Source organism: Epinephelus lanceolatus, chromosome 9 (assembly GCF_041903045.1).
Source record: "Epinephelus lanceolatus isolate andai-2023 chromosome 9, ASM4190304v1, whole genome shotgun sequence".
Taxonomy (NCBI): Eukaryota; Metazoa; Chordata; class Actinopteri; order Perciformes; family Serranidae; genus Epinephelus; species Epinephelus lanceolatus.
The window spans coordinates 25,908,457-25,928,417 of record NC_135742.1 but is presented as its reverse complement, the minus strand read 5'-3'; the positions used below and the strand labels follow the sequence as shown (position 1 = coordinate 25,928,417).

Below are 19,961 nucleotides of genomic sequence, written 5' to 3'. Positions count from 1 at the left end.
ACAGGTGCAACGAGAATAGTGAGGTCAATGTCAATCAAGCACAGATTGTACACACCAACGTGTGCTGAGAAGAGGTCTAATCAGTCAACAAGTGAAAACACCTGTGTGGGTGTACAGCGGGTAGGCTGTGCTTTTGTATTTGCAGCCATATGTCAGTTCCATACTACACAATAATGCTAAGAAGGTTTTGACACTGCATCAAGTACACTCTATATAAGCTGAAAGCACTTGATTGTTGTGAGGGCTGTTGATTACACTTGTCCCATAATGCAATGCACAAATGAAAGGCTGGCGCTTTTTACAGCTTAGATGCAAAAGATGATATTAATAATGGGTGTTGAAACAGCTATAGAAAGATTTTTTAAAGCTGGAAAATAGCAAAAAAATATTCTGACTATAAACGTATTGGCAGTGGCATACCTAAGGCAGTCAAACAACATGTGTCAGTTTACATGTAATACAATATTCTAGTCCTGTTAGTGCCCACTGCAGTCTATACAGTGGTAAAAAAAACAGAAGAAGAAAGAAACCTACTCTGGGGCTGTATTCACAAAGCTTCTTAGTACAAAGAGTCGCTCCTAATGATGAAACTCTGAGAAAATTCTTAGAATTTCCCCTTAAAGTTAAGACTAGGTCCTTGTAAAGATAAAAGTTATTCACAAAGCATCTTAGACCTCAAAAGAGCTCCCAAGGTGGAAAACTGTTAGGAGCAGGGAGGAGGACTTTTAAGAGGCTTTCTTTCTTTCTTAAGCAGAGGAGAAAAATGGTGGAAACACAAAGAGGTTGGAGAAATACTCTCCAAATGCTGGATGACAGTGAGGAAATGAAATGCTACAGATAGGACTGTGCAGAAATAATGTGTAGTTGATCTCATGAGAGATACACACACATTTCCCAGCTAACGCTACAACACCAGAAATAAAATGATCACAATACTAAGATATTTGGAAAACTGGAAAAATGCCACAGTGCAGCAGTGATGACTTGAGTCTGTCTCAACCTTCCATCAGCAGTGATCACACTAACAATGACACTTTCCCAGTCAGCAGTTCATTTCATTCCCACTGGGAGTCCACACCTTGCAGGCTCACAAAAGGGTATGTCTCTGACAACCAATTACACCTGTCAAAAGAAGGCATCATACCTAGCATTGGGGTCAACCACTCCTCCTCACCAAGGTAAAAGTTTCCGTGCCTTCCTTGCTCAGAGAACTTTCCTAAATCACTCCTAAGCTAAGATTCCTTACTAAAATGTTTAGGCTAAGTCAGGAGCTCTCTGAGAGTATTCTCAGAGTGTTTGTGAATAAAGCCCCAGATATTTTACTGAAGTAAAAGTGGCAATACTACAGTGTAAAAATACTGTTATAAGTAAATGTCTAACATTCAAAATATTACTCAAGTAATTCTGGTGTGTGAGTTGAGTAAAAAGTACAATACTTGCCTCTGAAATATAGTGGAGTAGAAGTAGGATATAAAGAGGCATAAAATGGAATACTGAAGTAAAGTACAAGTACCTTAAAACTGTACTTTATATGTACAAATTGTACTACATTTAATACAACTGGAATACAGCACAGTACCTTTTTTCACAGCAGACATTTTTACTTGTAAAAGCAGGAAAAGCACAGGTGATGGCTCCAGCAATTAATGCGATGCAGCAATTAATCATGTGATTAATAACACCTGTGTATGTCAAGTTAAAATGTGTTTTAAAAAGCACTACTGTAACAGACTGCTCTATATTGTATGTCCCCCTTGAGTTGCCGTAGGGCAGGAAAAGTTTTTGGGTTAATATTTTGCTGCGTAAGGGAGCTCATACATGTATGAGAGTTTTGGTGAGCAGAAAATAAATGGGCAGCGGTTGCTGCTGGAGCTGTTGCACCGTCTTCCGTCCCGTTTATTGTTTTATTTATTATCTAGTTTGGCGAACCCAGGACGCTCGGCTACACTACTCAATTTCACCCCTTTACCAGTAGGTGGCAGTAAACGGTCTTGCTGTACATCTGATGTTAATGCTAATGCTATTAAACTTTTTATTATTACATTTCATTACATTACATTTTATTACATTTGGTATTAATGATGAAACTCTCTTAACTCACGTTTTTTTTATTCCTATGTGCTAAATTTATTATATTACAGATTGTGGTGCGTCAAGATGACGTCGAACGTAAACCTGAAGTGACGTTTCTCCGTTCCTCCAACTTCCGCCTTGCACGTGTGTTTACTAGAATGTGGACCACTGAGCTAGAGAAATAGTTGCAATAATATTTTAAACCTACTTACTGTTTGTTATCTGGTTAAAACATGGGGAAGCTGAATGTCGTTGTGTTGAGATATTTATCTCGAGATGACTTCCGGGTCCTCACAGCGGTAAGTAGCGAGCTAGCTAAGCTAACTGCTCTGTCCCAGCTGTGTTAGCCTGTGCTAGGCTAGCTTTACAGGCTAGGCTAACGTTACAGTATATACATCAGCCAGATGGCTGTCAAACTGTTGCTTGACGATATGTCACCGGTGCAGTGTATGAAATAACGTAAGTGTCGTCATTGTTGAGGATTGAGTAAATCAATAAAACATACAGTACAGGCCAAAAGTTTGGACACACCTTCTCATTCAATGCGTTTTCTTTATTTTCATGACTATTTACATTGTAGATTCTCACTGAAGGCATCAAAACTATGAATGAACACGTGGAGTTATGTACTTAGCAAAAAAAGGTGAAATAACTGAAAACATGTTTTATATTCTAGTTTCTTCAAAATAGCCACCCTTTGCTCTGATTACTGCTTTGCACACTCTTGGCATTCTCTCGATGAGCTTCAAGAGGTAGTCACCTGAAATGGTTTTCCAACAGTCTTGAAGGAGTTCCCAGAGGTGTTTAGCACTTGTTGGCCCCTTTGCCTTCACTCTGCGGTCCAGCTCACTCCAAACCATCTCGATTGGGTTCAGGTCCGGTGACTGTGGAGGCCAGGTCATCTGCCGCAGCACTCCATCACTCTCCTTCTTGGTCAAATAGCCCTTACACAGCCTGGAGGTGTGTTTGGGGTCATTGTCCTGTTGAAAAATAAATGATGGTCCAACTAAACGCAAACCGGATGGGATGGCATGTCGCTGCAGGATGCTGTGGTAGCCATGCTGGTTCAGTGTGCCTTCAATTTTGAATAAATCCCCAACAGTGTCACCAGCAAAACACCCCCACACCATCACACCTCCTCCTCCATGCTTCACAGTGGGAACCAGGCATGTGGAATCCATCCGTTCACCTTTTCTGCATCTCACAAAGACACGGCGGTTGGAACCAAAGATCTCAAATTTGGACTCATCAGACCAAAGCACAGATTTCCACTGGTCTAATGTCCATTCCTTGTGTTTCTTGACCCAAACAAATCTCTTCTGCTTGTTGCCTCTCCTTAGCAGTGGTTTCCTAGCAGCTATTTGACCATGAAGGCCTGATTCGCGCAGTCTCCTCTTAACAGTTGTTCTAGAGATGGGTCTGCTGCTAGAACTCTGTGTGGCATTCATCTGGTCTCTGATCTGATCTGCTGTTAACTTGCGATTTCTGAGGCTGGTGACTCGGATGAACTTATCCTCAGAAGCAGAGGTGACTCTTGGTCTTCCTTTCCTGGGTTGGTCCTCATGTGTGCCAGTTTCGTTGTAGCGCTTGATGGTTTTTGCGACTCCACTTGGGGACACATTTAAAGTTTTTGCAATTTTCCGGACTGACTGACCTTCATTTCTTAAAGTAATGATGGGCACTCGTTTTTCTTTAGTTAGCTGATTGGTTCTTGCCATAATATGAATTTTAACAGTTGTCCAATAGGGCTGTCGGCTGTGTATTAACCTGACTTCTGCACAACACAACTGATGGTCCCAACCCCATTGATAAAGCAAGAAATTCCACTAATTAACCCTGATAAGGCACACCTGTGAAGTGGAAACCATTTCAGGTGACTACCTCTTGAAGCTCATCGAGAGAATGCCAAGAGTGTGCAAAGCAGTAATCAGAGCAAAGGGTGGCTATTTTGAAGAAACTAGAATATAAAACATGTTTTCAGTTATTTCACCTTTTTTTGTTAAGTACGTAACTCCACATGTGTTCATTCATAGTTTTGATGCCTTCAGTGAGAATCTACAATGTAAATAGTCATGAAAATAAAGAAAACGCATTGAATGAGAAGGTGTGTCCAAACTTTTGGCCTGTACTGTATATACGACACGTTATCTATCAATGTGGTAACATTAAGTGTGAATGTGGTGCTAACAAAAATGACATATTATGGTACTGTATATTTGTAATTGGGTCACAGTGACCAAGCAGGTAGAGGAATTCAGGCATGAGTGGAATCTCATCAAAATCTCAGACCATGGTCTCAACAAGCAGTGCTCGTTTCATGTCAGTTCACCTTTCAGCTTTACAACACTGTCACTGCAAACAGGACTGAATTTCAAGATTATTATCTGATTTTTCTTGCGAACCTGCCCTCAACAGGTTGAGATGGGGATGAAGAACCATGAGATTGTCCCAGTGAGTCTGCTGTCCTCCATCGCAAGCCTCAGACACGGCGGCTGCAACAAGATCCTAAGAGAGCTTGTCAAACACAAACTTGTAGCCTATGAACGTACCAAGAGTAAGAAAACACAGACAAATGCACTATGAGCTTCACTCGTCATGATATAGTTGGTACATGGCATGCAGGGTTTTTTTTCTAATATGGTATGTGTCTGTTGATTTCAGCCGTGCAGGGCTACAGGTTGAACTACGGAGGATATGACTACTTGGCTCTGAAGACCTTGTGCTCCAGAGAAGTCGTCATTTCAGTTGGCAACCAGATGGGTGTGGGTAAAGAGTCAGGTAAGAAGAAAGTTGTTTTCGCAGTATATAGTCTGTATATGTTCACATCCCCACCTCTTGTTTGGCATGTGTGATTCAGGTGAAATCAATGGCATGTTACAGGTTCTTTCTTTATTAATATGTACAGTGTATGTCATGATATGGTTCACACAAGTCAGGTCAGGTGTAAACTATTTAAACTTAAATTCATCCCAGAGAAATACAGTGTTTTGAAAATGGTAGGGCTGCCACTTAAAATAAAAGAAAAGAAAATGTTATGAAATTATATCATTAAAACATTGCAGACAATTGCAAATAATATTGAACTTTTTTAAGCCTTGTTGTAATTGATTTTTTTCCGTGTACAAAAACCTGTGAAAATCAGGATGGAAGTTGGTTTTTTTTTAACTCATAACTAAACAGAAATACTGAGAGGTCTGTTGAAAGCTGGGCATACACTGAACAATTTCAGAAATGTTGTTGTTTAATTCCACCTCCCACTGTACGACTGAATCCTTTGCAAAGAGCTCATGATTTATGTGCTCACACTGTACGGTAGGATTGTCAGGCTGTGATCTGAAGGCTCACACTTAATGTGTAAAATAGACAATAAAACAGCCCATCAGCCCCTGCAGATCATTCTGGCTATTGATAATTGTCAATAAAGATTTGTTAAAATGCTCAGAGGCAGGTAGAAGTTTGTTTGCCAGCACAGTTACAGTTCGTAGTAAGGTCCTGTAAAGAGCTTAAAAAACACACACACAAACATGTACAAATTAGTAGTATCAGTACCAATGTCAGAAATTGATCTTAACGTCTGGTGGCCAGTCAGGAGCAGTTGATCAGGCCACGATTGGTCCTCGCTCCTCCTGTACACTGCACGGCAAAAGACACCAGAGTAACCTGAAATTTTGTACACCTGTTATACGAGTCCTGTTGCTCAAAAATCAGGTCAGAAACTGTCTTAAATCATACAGTGTATGCCCAGCTTAACTGTAGTGTTTGAAAAGACAGCACTTTCACTTATCAGCAGTGTAATGATTCGCCAGGTGCTGATGTAAACATCTGTTCCCTAACAGGTTTCAAGGCTGCTTAGCAAAGATTAGAAACTCTCATGTTTATACAAATATTTGTTTGTGCTCACTCCCTGTAGATATATATATTGTGGCAAGTCCAAGCGGCGAGCAGTACGCTCTGAAGCTTCACAGGTTAGGTCGTACATCCTTCAGGAACTTGAAGAACAAGAGAGATTACCACAAACACAGGAAGAACGTGTCCTGGCTCTACCTCTCCCGCCTTTCTGCCATGAAGGAGTTTGCCTACATGAAGGTAATGGAACAAATCAGAGAAGTGTATGTAGCCTGTGTGAAACAGAAAGAAAACATCACCAGTAATTTATTAGTTGAGTAGCAGGGATCCAGTTTTGTTTGGTGCATCATTAAATCATCTTCTGATTTTTCAGGCATTGTATGATCGGGGCTTTCCTGTTCCCAAACCTGTGGACTACAACAGACATGCTGTAGTGATGGAGCTCATCAATGGATATCCACTGTAAGTAAACAAGCCATTCTTCCTTCTTGATTTATATATTGCATTAGTGATAGTAAAAGCACACTCTTCCTACTCTCTGTTTCTTAAATAGTTTGTGTATATTGTTTGTGATGTCTTTCAGGTGTCAGGTGCATGAGCTGCAGGATCCACCAGCCCTGTACAATGAGTTCATGGAGCTTATAGTCAAACTGGCCAATCACGGCCTGATTCATGGAGACTTCAACGAGTTCAACCTCATGCTGGATGACCAGGACCACATAACTCTGATTGACTTCCCTCAAATGGTGTCCACCTCACATCCTAATGCTGAATGGTTGGTGTTTCTGTTATAAAATTGAAAATTAATGAACACTTTAAATTAATAAAAACTAACAAAAAGATTTATCCATTGTTCACTTTTCCTAACTTTGTTTATAGGTATTTTGACAGGGATGTCAAATGTATCAGAGATTTCTTTGCCAAACGATACAATTATGAGAGTGAGCTCTTCCCAACCTTCAAAGACATCAGGTAAGTGCTCATATTTAAAGTTTCAGTTTCAATAAAGCTCCTGCAAGACCATAAAAATTGTGTTGGTTCTATTTTTAGATGTGTAACATAAACTTTTTTTTATTGTGACCATGAAAAATCGCCACTTTTTGTCTGCCCTGTGTTAGAAAATTAAACACCTTGATTTATTAGCTTGTACATTGTTCAACATTTGAACACATCTAAAATGTAGAAAAAATACATATTAATTGTATTTTCTACATGTAGTTAAGAATGTGATTTGGAGGTGAAGTTTTACATGATCTTTTGTTGTCACTGTTCATTCCTGCAGGCGGTCTTACTCTCTCGATGTTGAAGTCTCAGCCAGCGGCTTTACCAAAGATATGGAGAGGGATGGTGCATTGCTACACCCAGCTGGACCAGAGGGAGAAAATGATGACAATGAAGAGGAGGATGATGACGAAGAGACAACAGACGGGGGGGTGGAAGAAGAAGAGAGTGTGGACATGGAGGAATATAAGCATGCAATGCTGGAACTGGAAGGTCTGAAAGTCAGCGACTCGTATGCAGACATACAAGAAGAGGAGAACGAGAGTGAAAAAGTGGAAGAACAAAAAGAGACTGAGACAGCGCCTGCTCCTAACAGTGATGAAGAGCCAAAGAACGACTTAGAGGAAGAGCTGAATGAGGCAGAGGATGAGTGTCCAGAGCTGGCAGACCTCTCTACCTCCAACAAAGACTTCAAACCCTTCAGGTAAACATAATGGAAAGTTAACATAATCCAGTATCCAAAATGAAGCACATTAGTTTGGATGATAAGTCTGAATCAGTTTCAACCTGCAGCTGTGGTACAGAGCCAACAAATGACTTTAGGTGTGTTGATACAGTACAAATGCCTGACAACTTGAGAAAAAGTCAATACATTTCAGAGACATTTGACTTAAATAAATCATCATTTGTGTCAAATTAAGCAGTGTTGTTAGAAACATGCACATTACATCCCAACAGTGGATTTCCGTTAGTGTTTTTGTTGTGAAATGTGCCATATTAACATTTTTTTTTTCTGTGTGTTTTCTCCTGCAGAGACTCGGACAGTCTTCTACATGTGGCAGAACACAGGAGGACGAGGACAGACAGTGAGGGTACAATGGGCAGCATAGGCAGCTGCTCTACAATACCACCAGTGAGTAAAACACAGACACAAGAGTCTGCAGTTAAGTTTATTATACAAGGTAGAGATAAATATTTTTCCTAAAAGATGAGACAAGAGAGAAGCCCACTATCCTGGGGATACAGGGGCATTGACTTGTTTTCAAGATAACATCAGCTACAGTCAAAACTCGTTGGTTATATTCCAAGCAACAGCAAGGTAGGGTTCTTGTGGTTGATTCACTTAGCCTATAATAAATAAATTTGGTGGGCCAAAAAGACTTTTGCTAGCTTTTTTTTTGCTACTGAGTTTTATATCTCTGCCGACTCTGGGCATTGCATCCACACAGGAGGACTTAAAGGACTAAGGTAAAGAACTTAGTATTTCTGTAGTGATACGTATGTTTTGTACATACCAGCCTGTTTGGTTTACACTTAGAACGTGACTAGTTTGACTAGTTTTTTATATTTTCCAAGAAACAGGAAATTGTTTGGATGTGTCCTCCCAGGAGTCCTGTTTCCCAGGATTAAACCGTAGTGCAAGTGTCAAGTTGAGAGTGAGGGACACTAATACAGTACCATTAAAAAATACAAATATTCTGACTGAGTTGATGACTTGAAAATTTCACCAGACATTGAAGCAATCCTGATATACACTTTTGGTAAAAACTGAAATGTCCTGTAGGTGTTGCTAAAGAGCTTCCACATGGAGCCGTCAAAGAATGTGAAGGGTGACTTGTAGCAGAGACATGTCCTCATAATGTTGTGTCTGCCTTGCAGAGACAGCCAGAGCGTCCATTTGTCTGTAGTAACCTGCTGTTGCTGTTTTTGTGTGTCCTGCAGGAGATAGTCCGTCAGAAGGTGCGGAGGCAGCTCACCAAACAGCAGAAGGCAGCACAGAGGAGACGTCTGCAGAAGGGAGAAGCCAATTTGGTGACCAAATCTAGGAGAGAGAACCAAAGTAACATCAAGTCTAGTTTGGAGGGTGCCTCCTTCTGGGGATAAATGGGACTGCAGAGATGGACAGACAGGATTCATGACAGCATGCCTGTTGTTTGGTTAACATGCGTGCTTCATGGTTCCTCTGCTCCTAAATCTGAAGAACTGAAAACACATGATAGCTGATGGAAAAACTCAACAAGAGAGTTTCTGCAACAACTGAACTGCTCCGTTCTGGGAGAGAAAAATGAAAATAAACTTTGTATTCAGCAAATGACACTGTCAAGAAGACAATGTTTATTTTTCTATTTGACCTGTAGTAACCTATCGTGTTTAACGCACAGTCTAATGTAAATATCAATTATTCATAATGAAGCAATATGATTGACTATTAAACCATTTAAACACCCTAAGGTGAGTGATTTATTCAAAAGAAAAGTTTAACAGATCTAAAATTAATGTTTTTCTGTCAGGACATCATATGCACCTGTGTCAAACATGCTCTCTAGTCAACTCTGAGCACATTCTTTTTAGCTGATACTCATATCAGCATCCATGATGGCTACAAAAGACTGAAAGCTATTGAGTAACTTTTGATATTGTGGTTTCAAGTTCATGCTAGGTGTGAGCATACTGCTGACAGGGTGACTAATGTGAATTTAAGATTCAAACAGAGTTCACGAAGAGCTTTTCTTTATGCTAAACTCCCATGGTTCCAAGGTCTCCCAACTATTATGGTAGTTTGAATAGATTGCTACCTCCACCATCCCAGCAGCCAATCAAAAAAGAAGTAGAGACTGACACAAGAATGCTCCAGAACGCATCAACACTTTGAACATAAAATAGACCTCTTTGCTTCGTCACGCTAACACGACTCAAGTGAGGCATGACATATAAAAGATGAGAAAGCAGAGGAGTTTGGAGCGAAGAAACGTTCTCAGAATTTGCTTCATTTATGTGTAAGAGGCTTTCAGAGAGCGAGCGGGTGAATTCAGACTTGAACAAAGGGCATTCATATTGAAGAGGGTGAATGGAGCTCAGACCCTGGGCTCGGTGGGCTTGAATTAGAGTGTGAAGTCAAAAGTATCCCACCCCCACACATCATAAGACACTACATGTTGGGTCCCTGACAAGCTGGGCACTGAGGGTGTTTAATACTAAAAGAAGCATCCAGTAATATACCTTTCCACAGAACAAGTCATATTATCTTGTGGCTCAAGGTGGTAATTGTGCCATTTTTGGCTCAACTTGGCAACTTTGTGCAGGTCTTCAACTGTCCGACTCTGTTCAGGGATTAGCCAGCTGCACGCCCCGAAGGGAGGGGCTCAGCATTCCAGCTCTGCACCTCTGTGTGTGTGTGTGTGTGTGTGCATGTATGTGTAGAAAGAGTGAGGGGCCCTCTGAGCTAATTGGCAGAGAGGGTAACAAAGGTGGTCTGCTTCAAAAGAGAAACCCTAGTGGGGTGTTCACACAGGAGAGGAGGAGGAGGGGAGAAAGGGAGAGTGGAGGGGCTCCCAGACTTTGAGTTTATTCCTCATGATGTCTCCCGTCCTGGCTGGTTATTTCTAGGGTCATGAGTGCTGTTTTGATGGATTGTTCTGATGAGAAAAGTAAACAGATTGTGTGTGAGGCAGCTCTGGAAGAAAACACTGAATGAGGATGAGTAAAGCGGAAGTGGAGGAGAGCATCATGTCATACCTGTCGCAGAGCGAGATTGACACTAGCCCCACAGACTGTGAGTAAATGCTTTGTGATAAACTCAATGTTTCAAGATGACATAGACACATCTTTGTTTTAGATATCAGAATCAAACTACCACTGATGTTAAATATACAAAAACAGGCAAGCAATTCATTTATTTCTTAAAACTTTATCACATTTCTTGCAAAGTATTCCTCCTAAGTATCCCTGCTGCCAGAGGCTGAGCTGCAGTGAGTAGTTTGGCACACAGCGAAGGACACAGGAAACTTTTAAACCTGTCTCAGGGTCAGAAAAAGCTCAAAGGGTTACATATGTATAAGTTATGGGGTGCCACTTACAGCTCCTAATTTTACTTAAATAAACACTGTCTGGGAATGCTGACTTAAAGAAGCCTGGCTTGAATATTTATGTTAACATTCACACATATCCTGACAGGCTTACTCAGAGTGAGACTAAAAGAAACGTCTGATGGCAATGCAGAAATTATTTACATAATCATGATTGGTAAAATGTGTTGATATACCCTCCAACAGTTTAGTTAATGTTAATGTTAGTTAATGTTTCATTTTTGACCTGTCTTCATTACATGTGTGCAGTGAATGTGGTTGCCATGCTCCATCACTTCTGGGAGCAGAGGCAGACAGCTCAGTTGAATGGTTCCTCCAGTGAATCAGATGGTTCTGTTGGGGATGCCGCCATCCAGACAGAGAGCCTGCTGCTGTATGAGTCTGCACCGTCCCCCGGTCCTCCGTATGTCTGCTATGTCACTCTGCCCGGAGGAAGCTGCTTTGGTAACTATAAGGTATGTTTATCATCAACTGAGCTGCAGCTACACTACAGTTCATCTGACATGACTGTGCTGTGTCAGTGAGACACTAGCTGTCCTTCATGTGAAGTTGGGCGTACACTTGACACAATACAATTAAACACACACACACACACACACACACACACACACACACCTCATGGTGAACTAATACATTCAAATCACTGGGATATGCTGTAGTAAGTTCCAATGTTACTAATTACGTGTAACCAGTCCAGTCCAGAAGGATCCCCCGTGTCCAAGACTGGTTTCCATATCTTGATAAATCCCTCAACATTGTCATGAAGGGTGTAGGTCGGCTTTTCCAGAGAGAGTATTCTCTTCTCTGTACCTCCGTATACCAGTCGTCCATTTCAGGGATGTCCTTAGAAATCCAAAATATGAGAACAGTCCTTGCTATATGTAAGAGTATTCCAATCAACTTCGCGTTATGACTGTTCCTTGCATTGTCCTCTGTGGCTGCCAGAATACATTGAAGCTCTAAATCAAATCCTATTTAGGCAACAACTACATCTTTCACATCTCCCTAAAATATTTGTATCTCTGCACATTTCCAAAACATATGTGCATGACAATTTCTAAATTGCATTTAGCTGCATGTTTTTAGCAGAAACAAATTAGGCTGTTGCAGGTCATATTTACTCCTCAAACCCTAACATGACTCCAGTCTTCCCCCATAGGGTTTGGCAAGCTGACAAAGTTGGAGGTAGATGATGCGGGTGATGTTTCTGCTTGACAGTGCAGCTGCAGAGAACATCAGCTGTTATCCTATGTAAATGACTAGTATGGCTGTTTCAAATTAACTTAACTACACATATATAGTAATGATACTTTTTAATCTAAATGCTTCTCTTTATTTTGCTGCAGCAGTTGCCTGATATCAGACAGAGCTGTCAATGTGTCAACACTCCTTTTCGACTGTCAGTCAACTCGGTGGTGTGGGCAGATTCCAAGGTCTGAACCCAGGCAACTGCAGCAGCACACAATAGATTTCAAATAAATTAAAAAGTAAAACAGCCCCAAAATCAAGTTTTCTTACAAACTGTTATTTTTCTGACCAAATATAACCATTGTATCAAATTAGTTTTTATTCAGAGGAAAGTACTTACAAGCATATATTTCCCTCAGTGGGTATAAACACACAGTCATACACACTTTGAAGATTTTTTTTAAATCAATGTCGTTCAGTTTAAATCAAACAATGCCTCTCAATGGGCTCATTGTGACCCAGACAGCAGCCCCAAGCTCAGAGAAGGCATGTGATTGGTTATCTGTGAATGCCTCTAATGTTCTAATCTCACTGGTGATGTTGAGTTCTGATCCCATGATTAGCTGTAATGAAGTGTAAAATCATCATAATGTAACTTAGAGTGGATGTGCATTTACACACGAGACCCACTGACTCAAGTTTAGTTGATCCTAGGCTCACACACATCAGCCAGCTCAGAAACTTTTATTTGACGTGACACATTTTGACATTTTGTCCCCTCTCTGTTTGAACTCTTCTTGACATTTTTAACCCTTCATGTTCTTCATCCCATCATCCACAGGTGTGTGACACCCAGGCAGAGGCTCGGAGGGATGCAGCTCGCGTGGCCCTGATGAACTCACTTGTGAATGAGCTGCCGTGTCGACGCATCAACCCTCAGTTCATCACTCAGAGTTTGCAGCAGGCAGCCACAGACAGTGCTGTGAGTGTGAGCCAGTGCAAACACACAGTGTTGCATCTCATTACAAGAATTTAGCCTCAATATTAATGTTGACTGCACTGTTGTCTATGTATTTTATTTATTTGTATTTTATTTATCCTGTCTAGAACTAGAAAGGCAGGGGTGGAATGTAACTATGTGCATTTACTCAAGTACTCTAATTAAGTACAACTATAAGGTACTTTTACTTTACTTGAGTCTTTTCTTTTTAAATGCCACCTTCTACTTTTCCTATGTGACATTTCAGAGGGATTTATTTTTCATGTCTTTTTGATTCACTGCATTTTTCTGAAGACTTTAGTTAGTAGTTAATTTAGGAATTAAGATTTTTGCATAAAAAAAAAGACAGAAAAGTTTATAGGCTACAATATGATGTTTTGTTAGAAAGTGAACTACCCAACACTTAATACATGTGCATTTATAAAGATTCATCAATTAATAAATTAACCAACTGACAGAAAATCAATTGGCAACTATTTTTATAAACGTTTAAGTCATTTTATATTTTTTTTTATTATCTTTTTTAAATAATTTTGAGTGTGTTGGTTTTTATTTGTATTTAATTATTTATTTATAGATTTTTCTGTATTGGGTACTTTTATTTTAATACTTTAAGTACATTTTACTGGTTATACTTACTTACTTTTACTTAAGTAACATTTTCAATGCAGCACTTCTACTTGTAACAGAGTATTTCCACAATGGGGTATAAGTACTTTTACTTAACCCTTTGAAACCTGAGCAAATTGGCTTGATTTTTTTCAAAAACATGGGAAGAAGACAATGAGCAACAAAAGAAGAAATGGCCCAGAAAAAAATTGCAAAACATTAGGAAAAACAGAAAATTAAAAATGAGAAAATTAGTAAAAAAAAAAAAAAAAAAAAAAAGAGAGAGAGAGAGAGAGAGAGAGAGAGAGAGAGAGAAATAAAGTTAAAAATAAAGAAACAAGGAAATGACCTGAAAAAGGTGCTTAAAATTATAATAATTCTGTAACATAATTTTAAATATTTAATAATAATCATAATTATACATAGCCATACAAAATTATTTGTTTGCAATTTATGGGACATTTCTTACCAAGCTGCTCCTTGCCTTTTTTCCCCCATGTTTTTTGAAAGAAATCCCACCAGTTTGCTCAGGGTTTAAAGGTTTAGCAGCACAAGAAAAGTGATGTCACACCAGGTTTCAAATCGTTAAGTAAAGTAACTGAAACTCCCTCCACCACTGCAGAAAGGTCCCATTGAGATGCAGTATCTTCTCTGCCAGGGAGTCCTGGTCAAGATGGGCAGCAACATTAAATGTTTTAATTACAAAATGAGACAGATAACATAACAAAAAACATACCAAAACACAACAACAGATACAAAATGTTTAGGGATCAGGGGCTAAAAAGAATTGTGGCAAATAATGACATTTATTAAAAGTAGTAACATTGTTCCGTAAAAGTTGATTTAAAAATACTTTCAACCGTTTCAAGAGCAGGTAAAGTTTCCATATTTAGTATACTTTTCATCTCATTCCAAGTTAATGGTGCATGAAAGGAAAAGGCAGAGTGTTCAGGTGGCTGGGACCATGAGGAGATTTCTTTCTGATGACCTAGGGTTATAGCTACTGGAGTAATATGTCGGTAAACTGGAAATTTACTGTAGTAACTTACCCACTAAAGCTTTTGCGATAAAAATTAATACATGTGCTTTTTTGTAGGTCTCTATAGAAGATGCCTGTGACTCAAGCACCAGTATAGGAACCTACAGTTTGCTGCTCCACTCCTACATAGGAAGGACCATGCTGGAGTTCCAGGTAACGTGTATTTTGCAAAGTGTATTTTTCTTGTAGCTGGGATCATAAATCATGCAGTAGATGTGTGAAAGATTTACTTCAAAGGATTCAGGGATTGTAAAGGGGTACTCGTCTGCTAAGTGATCTTAAATAATGCATTTATAACTGAACCACAAATTAGAGCATTATCATTTATACATAATTAGGAATTATTATGCCAAATATAACAAGACTCATAACCACTGGGTGGTAATTTCACCCCCCTTTGCTATCACTACCACTCTAGTATGTTTTTGCTAATTTATTCCCTTTTCATCTCGCTCTCAGTCAGACAGGACTCACGGTATGAAACACCTAATATTTCTACCTTTGTGTAAATAAGCAGACGTCTGCAGACAGAGGGTTATTAGCAGCAGGAAATGGGTTCATTATCATTCCCCGGCTCTTAGAGATCAAGAGCTTCCAAGTAATACACACAAGTCCATACGTTCGCACATGTACATGCACAGATAATTAAATGTATTCACACACTTGCTTTCAAATCTCTGCGCACACAGCATCAACCAGGAGGTGTGCAGCTGTCACGGCTTAGGATCATTTATACATTGCAGTCCATGCTGGAGGTGTTGGATAGTTTAGTCATGCAGAAGCTTAAACAAGTAGCACAGGGCAGATGCACATTTTATGGACTTTAACCCTGGACAACTTACGTGTCATATTTTCCATCTGTGTCTCATTAGGTCAATCTCAGTTAATGTATAGACTTTCTCTGTTTAACACTAATGTCACTAGCTCTTAACACATGGCAGCTGTTCAGCCAGACAGTGTTTTAATAATCAGGGTGAAACCTACCTGGTGCATGACGATTTACAATATCTTTTCAAACCAATCATCCACAGTTTAGGTGTTGGTTCAAGAAATAATATGTTATCTTTGTCAAACCTACGTACACAGAGCTGGATGTTTGGGTTTGTTATTCAAGTCATTACTCAAGGAGTTGCACAAGACTTTTTCTGTGTATGTGTGTCTCATTCTCACCCACTTTCTCCCCTCTCTTTCCCTGTAGGAGATGATGACAATTTTCCAGTTGTTGCAGTGGAACGGGACTCTGAAGGCTTTGAGGGAAAGGCAGTGCTCTCGGCAGGTACAGGTTTTGCCCGGAGCATATTTCATCTCTGGCTTCAGCTAACTTTTCAGAGCTTCAGTACATCAGCTGCTACATACTGATGACTGCTTATGTTCTTCCCTTCCCCTCAGAGTGTGATTTCCTATTACTCTCAGCGAGGACTCGATGAGTACATGCGCAGCAGCATGGCTCTGGATTGGCTTGGACGGGAGCAGAGGTCACCAGGGCTACTCGGGGAGGAGCTGCAGGTGGCGCAGAGGGAGCTGGTGTTGGCCCGCCGTCGAGGCATTGAGCTGCGCTTCTACAAGGAAAAGACAGAGATCCTCAGCTTGGCCCTGAGTCAGGCATACATTCACCACACACCTGAGGCCTTCAGCGAGGCGCCAAGTCACACATACAAGCAAGAACAACTTCCTTTACACACATTTTACAGCCAGAACACAGGAGTCCAGATAACCCCACCCTGCAGTCCATCAGCAACCCCCCATAAAAGCACAAAACAAACAGTGTGTCAAACCTCTGGTAAATATATGCCCTCCTAACATTCCTTCACCGTGCTCTCAGCAGACTTATGTGCCTTTTAAATGGCTTTGAATAGACTGAAGCAGAAGGTAGAGGATGGACATCAATTGACTCTTTTAATGAGCTTAAACTGGAGATCTGACATCTGCCTGGGAGAACAGAGCATATCATAGACATGGTCTTTAGGTTGTCCGTAGACATCAGAGTCATCATGAGAGTTACAAATATTGTGTAGTAATTATGATCTAACTTTATTAACATGGTTTGTGTCTATATGAATAAGCCTTAAAGGTACTGTATGTGTAATGTATTTACAACTTTAACCACAAGCAATACAGCTTTCAAATGATTTAAAGGAAGACTTCACCCACAAAATGACCATTTGTAAATCAGTCATGCCCTGTTACCTTGAATGCATGAAAAAAACATTGTTTTTCTCACATGCCTCCACGGAAAACTTTTGATTTACTGATTGACAAGGGACCATGTTTAACAACAGCAAAACTTTATCAACTAGGTAACAAACTCTCACCCAACTCGAGCAGTATAATCCAAAGCACCTTTTACACTGCCTTTTCGAGGAAAGAATGTTGCGCCGTTATTCTGCCTCACTGTTTTTCTATAAAAAGTATGGCCGCAGAATGAGAAGACAGAGATGCCTCACCTTTAAGCCGGCAATAGAGGTAGAAACAGCACCTATTCTACATCTCTGTAAAAAGGACAGCTGGCAGGATGGGACAATGGATGGCACAGGTGCGACGTTTGGACAATGTGATATGTTCATGACCCACTGCCAGGGGAGATTTAAAAAGCAGCTAGCAGCCGTTTAGCAGCTGACGTAAAGAAGAAGAACAGCAGCCAAAAATGACCTCAAATTGGGGAGACAAAGAGGTCCAGGAGCCCCTCACCCTCCGAGCAGAGAAAGAGATCAGTCACCATATAACAGGGACAGTAAATGATTCCTATTGCCATGTTATGCCACTGTTATTGTGGGGGAAAAAACAAGGCAGCGTAAAGAAGGGATGTTGCCTTAGAGCAAGATCTCAGATTAAAAGGGGCCCACATCTTATTTATCCAGGTGTGTGCTCAGTACCTTAGTATTGGAGTCTGGATTTAAAGGCAGGATAAATAAATTTCACTTTCAGTTAAGTGCAGTTCACAAATTGTGTTTGGGAAATACTGAGCATAAGACTGGTTGAGGATTATACTGCACGAGTTATGTGAGAGTTTGTAATCAGATGTTTTGATATAGTTTTGCTGTTGTTTAATGTGGTCCCCAATAAATCAATATGTTCGCCTTTTTCCATGGAGGCATAAGAGAAAAACAAAGTCTTCTTCACAAATTCAACACAGCATGACTTACTGAGATACAGCTGAGGATTTTGTGGGTGAAGTGATACTTTAAATCCATTTGTAGAAAATGTAGTTGATTATTTTTGTATGAAGAGCTCCCTACATCACTGCCTTAGCTTATGTATATGTTCAATTATGTTGTGCATTATAAAAGTGTTATGATACACAATTTCACCTGTAACTTAAAATACAGAGGTTTTAAGAAGCTATATTTAGCCAGTGAGCTGTGTCATCTACCAGAGGACTCAGTACTTCTCCATGCCTCACTCTCTCTCTCTTTCTCTTTCTCCCTCTCTGTCTAGCATGTCATCTGGTGTCTCCAGTTCCTAAATAGAACTGACTTGTCAGGGCGATTTACTCACTGACTGACTGTGTGACATGTGTGATGACGTGTTGGCTGGATGCTATGAGACAGAGAGTCTGTTGTGATTGTGACACACATTCATTTGATAATGTCAGATAGGAGATGGCTGGTAACACCAACTGCAGCAATGAACCAGCACTTACTGTGTTCCTCGTCATAAAATGCAAACAGGATAAAGCATTTGATTATCGTTTTGGTGTCTAGTTGAGAGGTGCCAGTAAATGCATTTTAAAGGGAAGATTTTTTTTAAGATCACTGTAATATACATTTGTAAATAAATATTTTTCTGTGAATCATGGCCTGCCTGTGCATGCATTGAGAACACTTCTGGAAATGGTAAGAAACTTTTAAAAGTGCAACTTATTAAGCTAGAGTAAAGTCAGGTTATTTGAGATATCAGTTAAAATGGGACAAATAAGGTTGTACATCTTGGGCTCTTTAAATATTAGCAGTAAGTCGCTGAATATATTATTACATTGTTTCAACAAATGTCCTTTTCATGAAACAATTTTTATTGCTTTGAGATAAGGCAGAGCAAAGAGTCAAAAAATTACTGGTCCCAGAACTTGCCAGGAAAGCCATGTGGGATGTTGATTTTCTGTTTCTGGTTCGATTTTCTGCAAGAATGCTGCAGTTAAAACAGTAAAATTACAACAACAACAATGTTTGTAGGATGCTGCATTTTATTAGTTGTTTTACTTATAATGGAAACCTTTTTTTACAATATACTTAACATTTTATTGGAGAGGGTTTTGAGTGAGGAGTTAATGCATTCAGGTAAAATAGGACATTTTTCTTAAGTGAAACCAGCGTGTTTTTAGGCTACCATTTTCGGGCGACATTTTTAGTAGCCTATTTCTGTCACTTAAAAATATTAAAGATGATAAAGTAAGTCCATGTCACCCATCAATGTTACATGCAAGCGACACACACACGCATGTCCATTGTAGACAATACAGCACCAAGGACACAGGCAGCGAAAGAACAGGGAAAATGTGGCAGAAAAGTTGGACAATCTTTTTTAATAAATAGTTGATGATTTATTGAATTAATGACTGAACTGATACATTGATTTAATCATATATACAAACATATCTGTCCCATTTTACCTTATCAGATGTCCCCTTTCACCTGAACATATCATCGCAGTGAGGTAGAGGTTCTTGATGTCTTTTAAGGTCCAAAGTTTCTAAATTATTTTACATGGTAACATATTTTCTTTACAGATATATAACAGAGGTACATAACAACTTTTAAAAGTAAAACTTAAGGTAGTCTTAATTGGTAGTTGGTAATCTACCCAAAAGTGTCCCACATTACCTGACTTCACCCTTACATGATTGATAAATTATTAATTGCAATGTAATCAGATTACTTTTGGAGTTGTGGGTTAGCCTATTTTTCTTGCATAATTACCATAGTTGAAAGCAGAGTGAACAACTCTGACACCAGATCAAAGGTTTTTTTTAGGTTCATTATACCAACTCTGAACTAGGGAAGACTGTATTTGTTTTTGTTTGTTTTGTATTTTTTTTTTATAAAATCTGTTTATTCATGAATGCGTATGACTTCCTGAATCATATTATATGCAGCAGTTAATGAGTGGAAATCATCTGTGACAT

General features: G+C 39.7%; 2 protein-coding genes across 2 annotated transcripts; both read left to right on the top strand.

The window, feature by feature from the left end:
• Positions 1-2,186: 2,186 nt before the first annotated feature.
• Positions 2,187-9,371, top strand: riok2 (RIO kinase 2 (yeast)). Its single transcript, XM_033618895.2, has 10 exons — positions 2,187-2,372; positions 4,489-4,627; positions 4,735-4,851; positions 5,984-6,159; positions 6,293-6,381; positions 6,503-6,694; positions 6,799-6,891; positions 7,202-7,624; positions 7,954-8,053; positions 8,863-9,371. Exons 1-10 carry the CDS (start codon positions 2,307-2,309, stop codon positions 9,022-9,024), a joined length of 1,557 nt encoding a protein of 518 aa, XP_033474786.2. The 5' UTR covers positions 2,187-2,306; the 3' UTR covers positions 9,025-9,371.
• A 1,079-nt stretch (positions 9,372-10,450) lies between these two features.
• LOC117252305 (protein limb expression 1-like) lies at positions 10,451-18,591 on the top strand. Its single transcript, XM_033619090.2, has 6 exons — positions 10,451-10,693; positions 11,256-11,461; positions 13,036-13,176; positions 14,900-14,995; positions 16,041-16,118; positions 16,232-18,591. The coding sequence occupies exons 1-6, from the start codon at positions 10,612-10,614 to the stop codon at positions 16,640-16,642; spliced, it is 1,014 nt and encodes a 337-aa protein (XP_033474981.1). The 5' UTR covers positions 10,451-10,611; the 3' UTR covers positions 16,643-18,591.
• Positions 18,592-19,961: the final 1,370 nt, after the last annotated feature.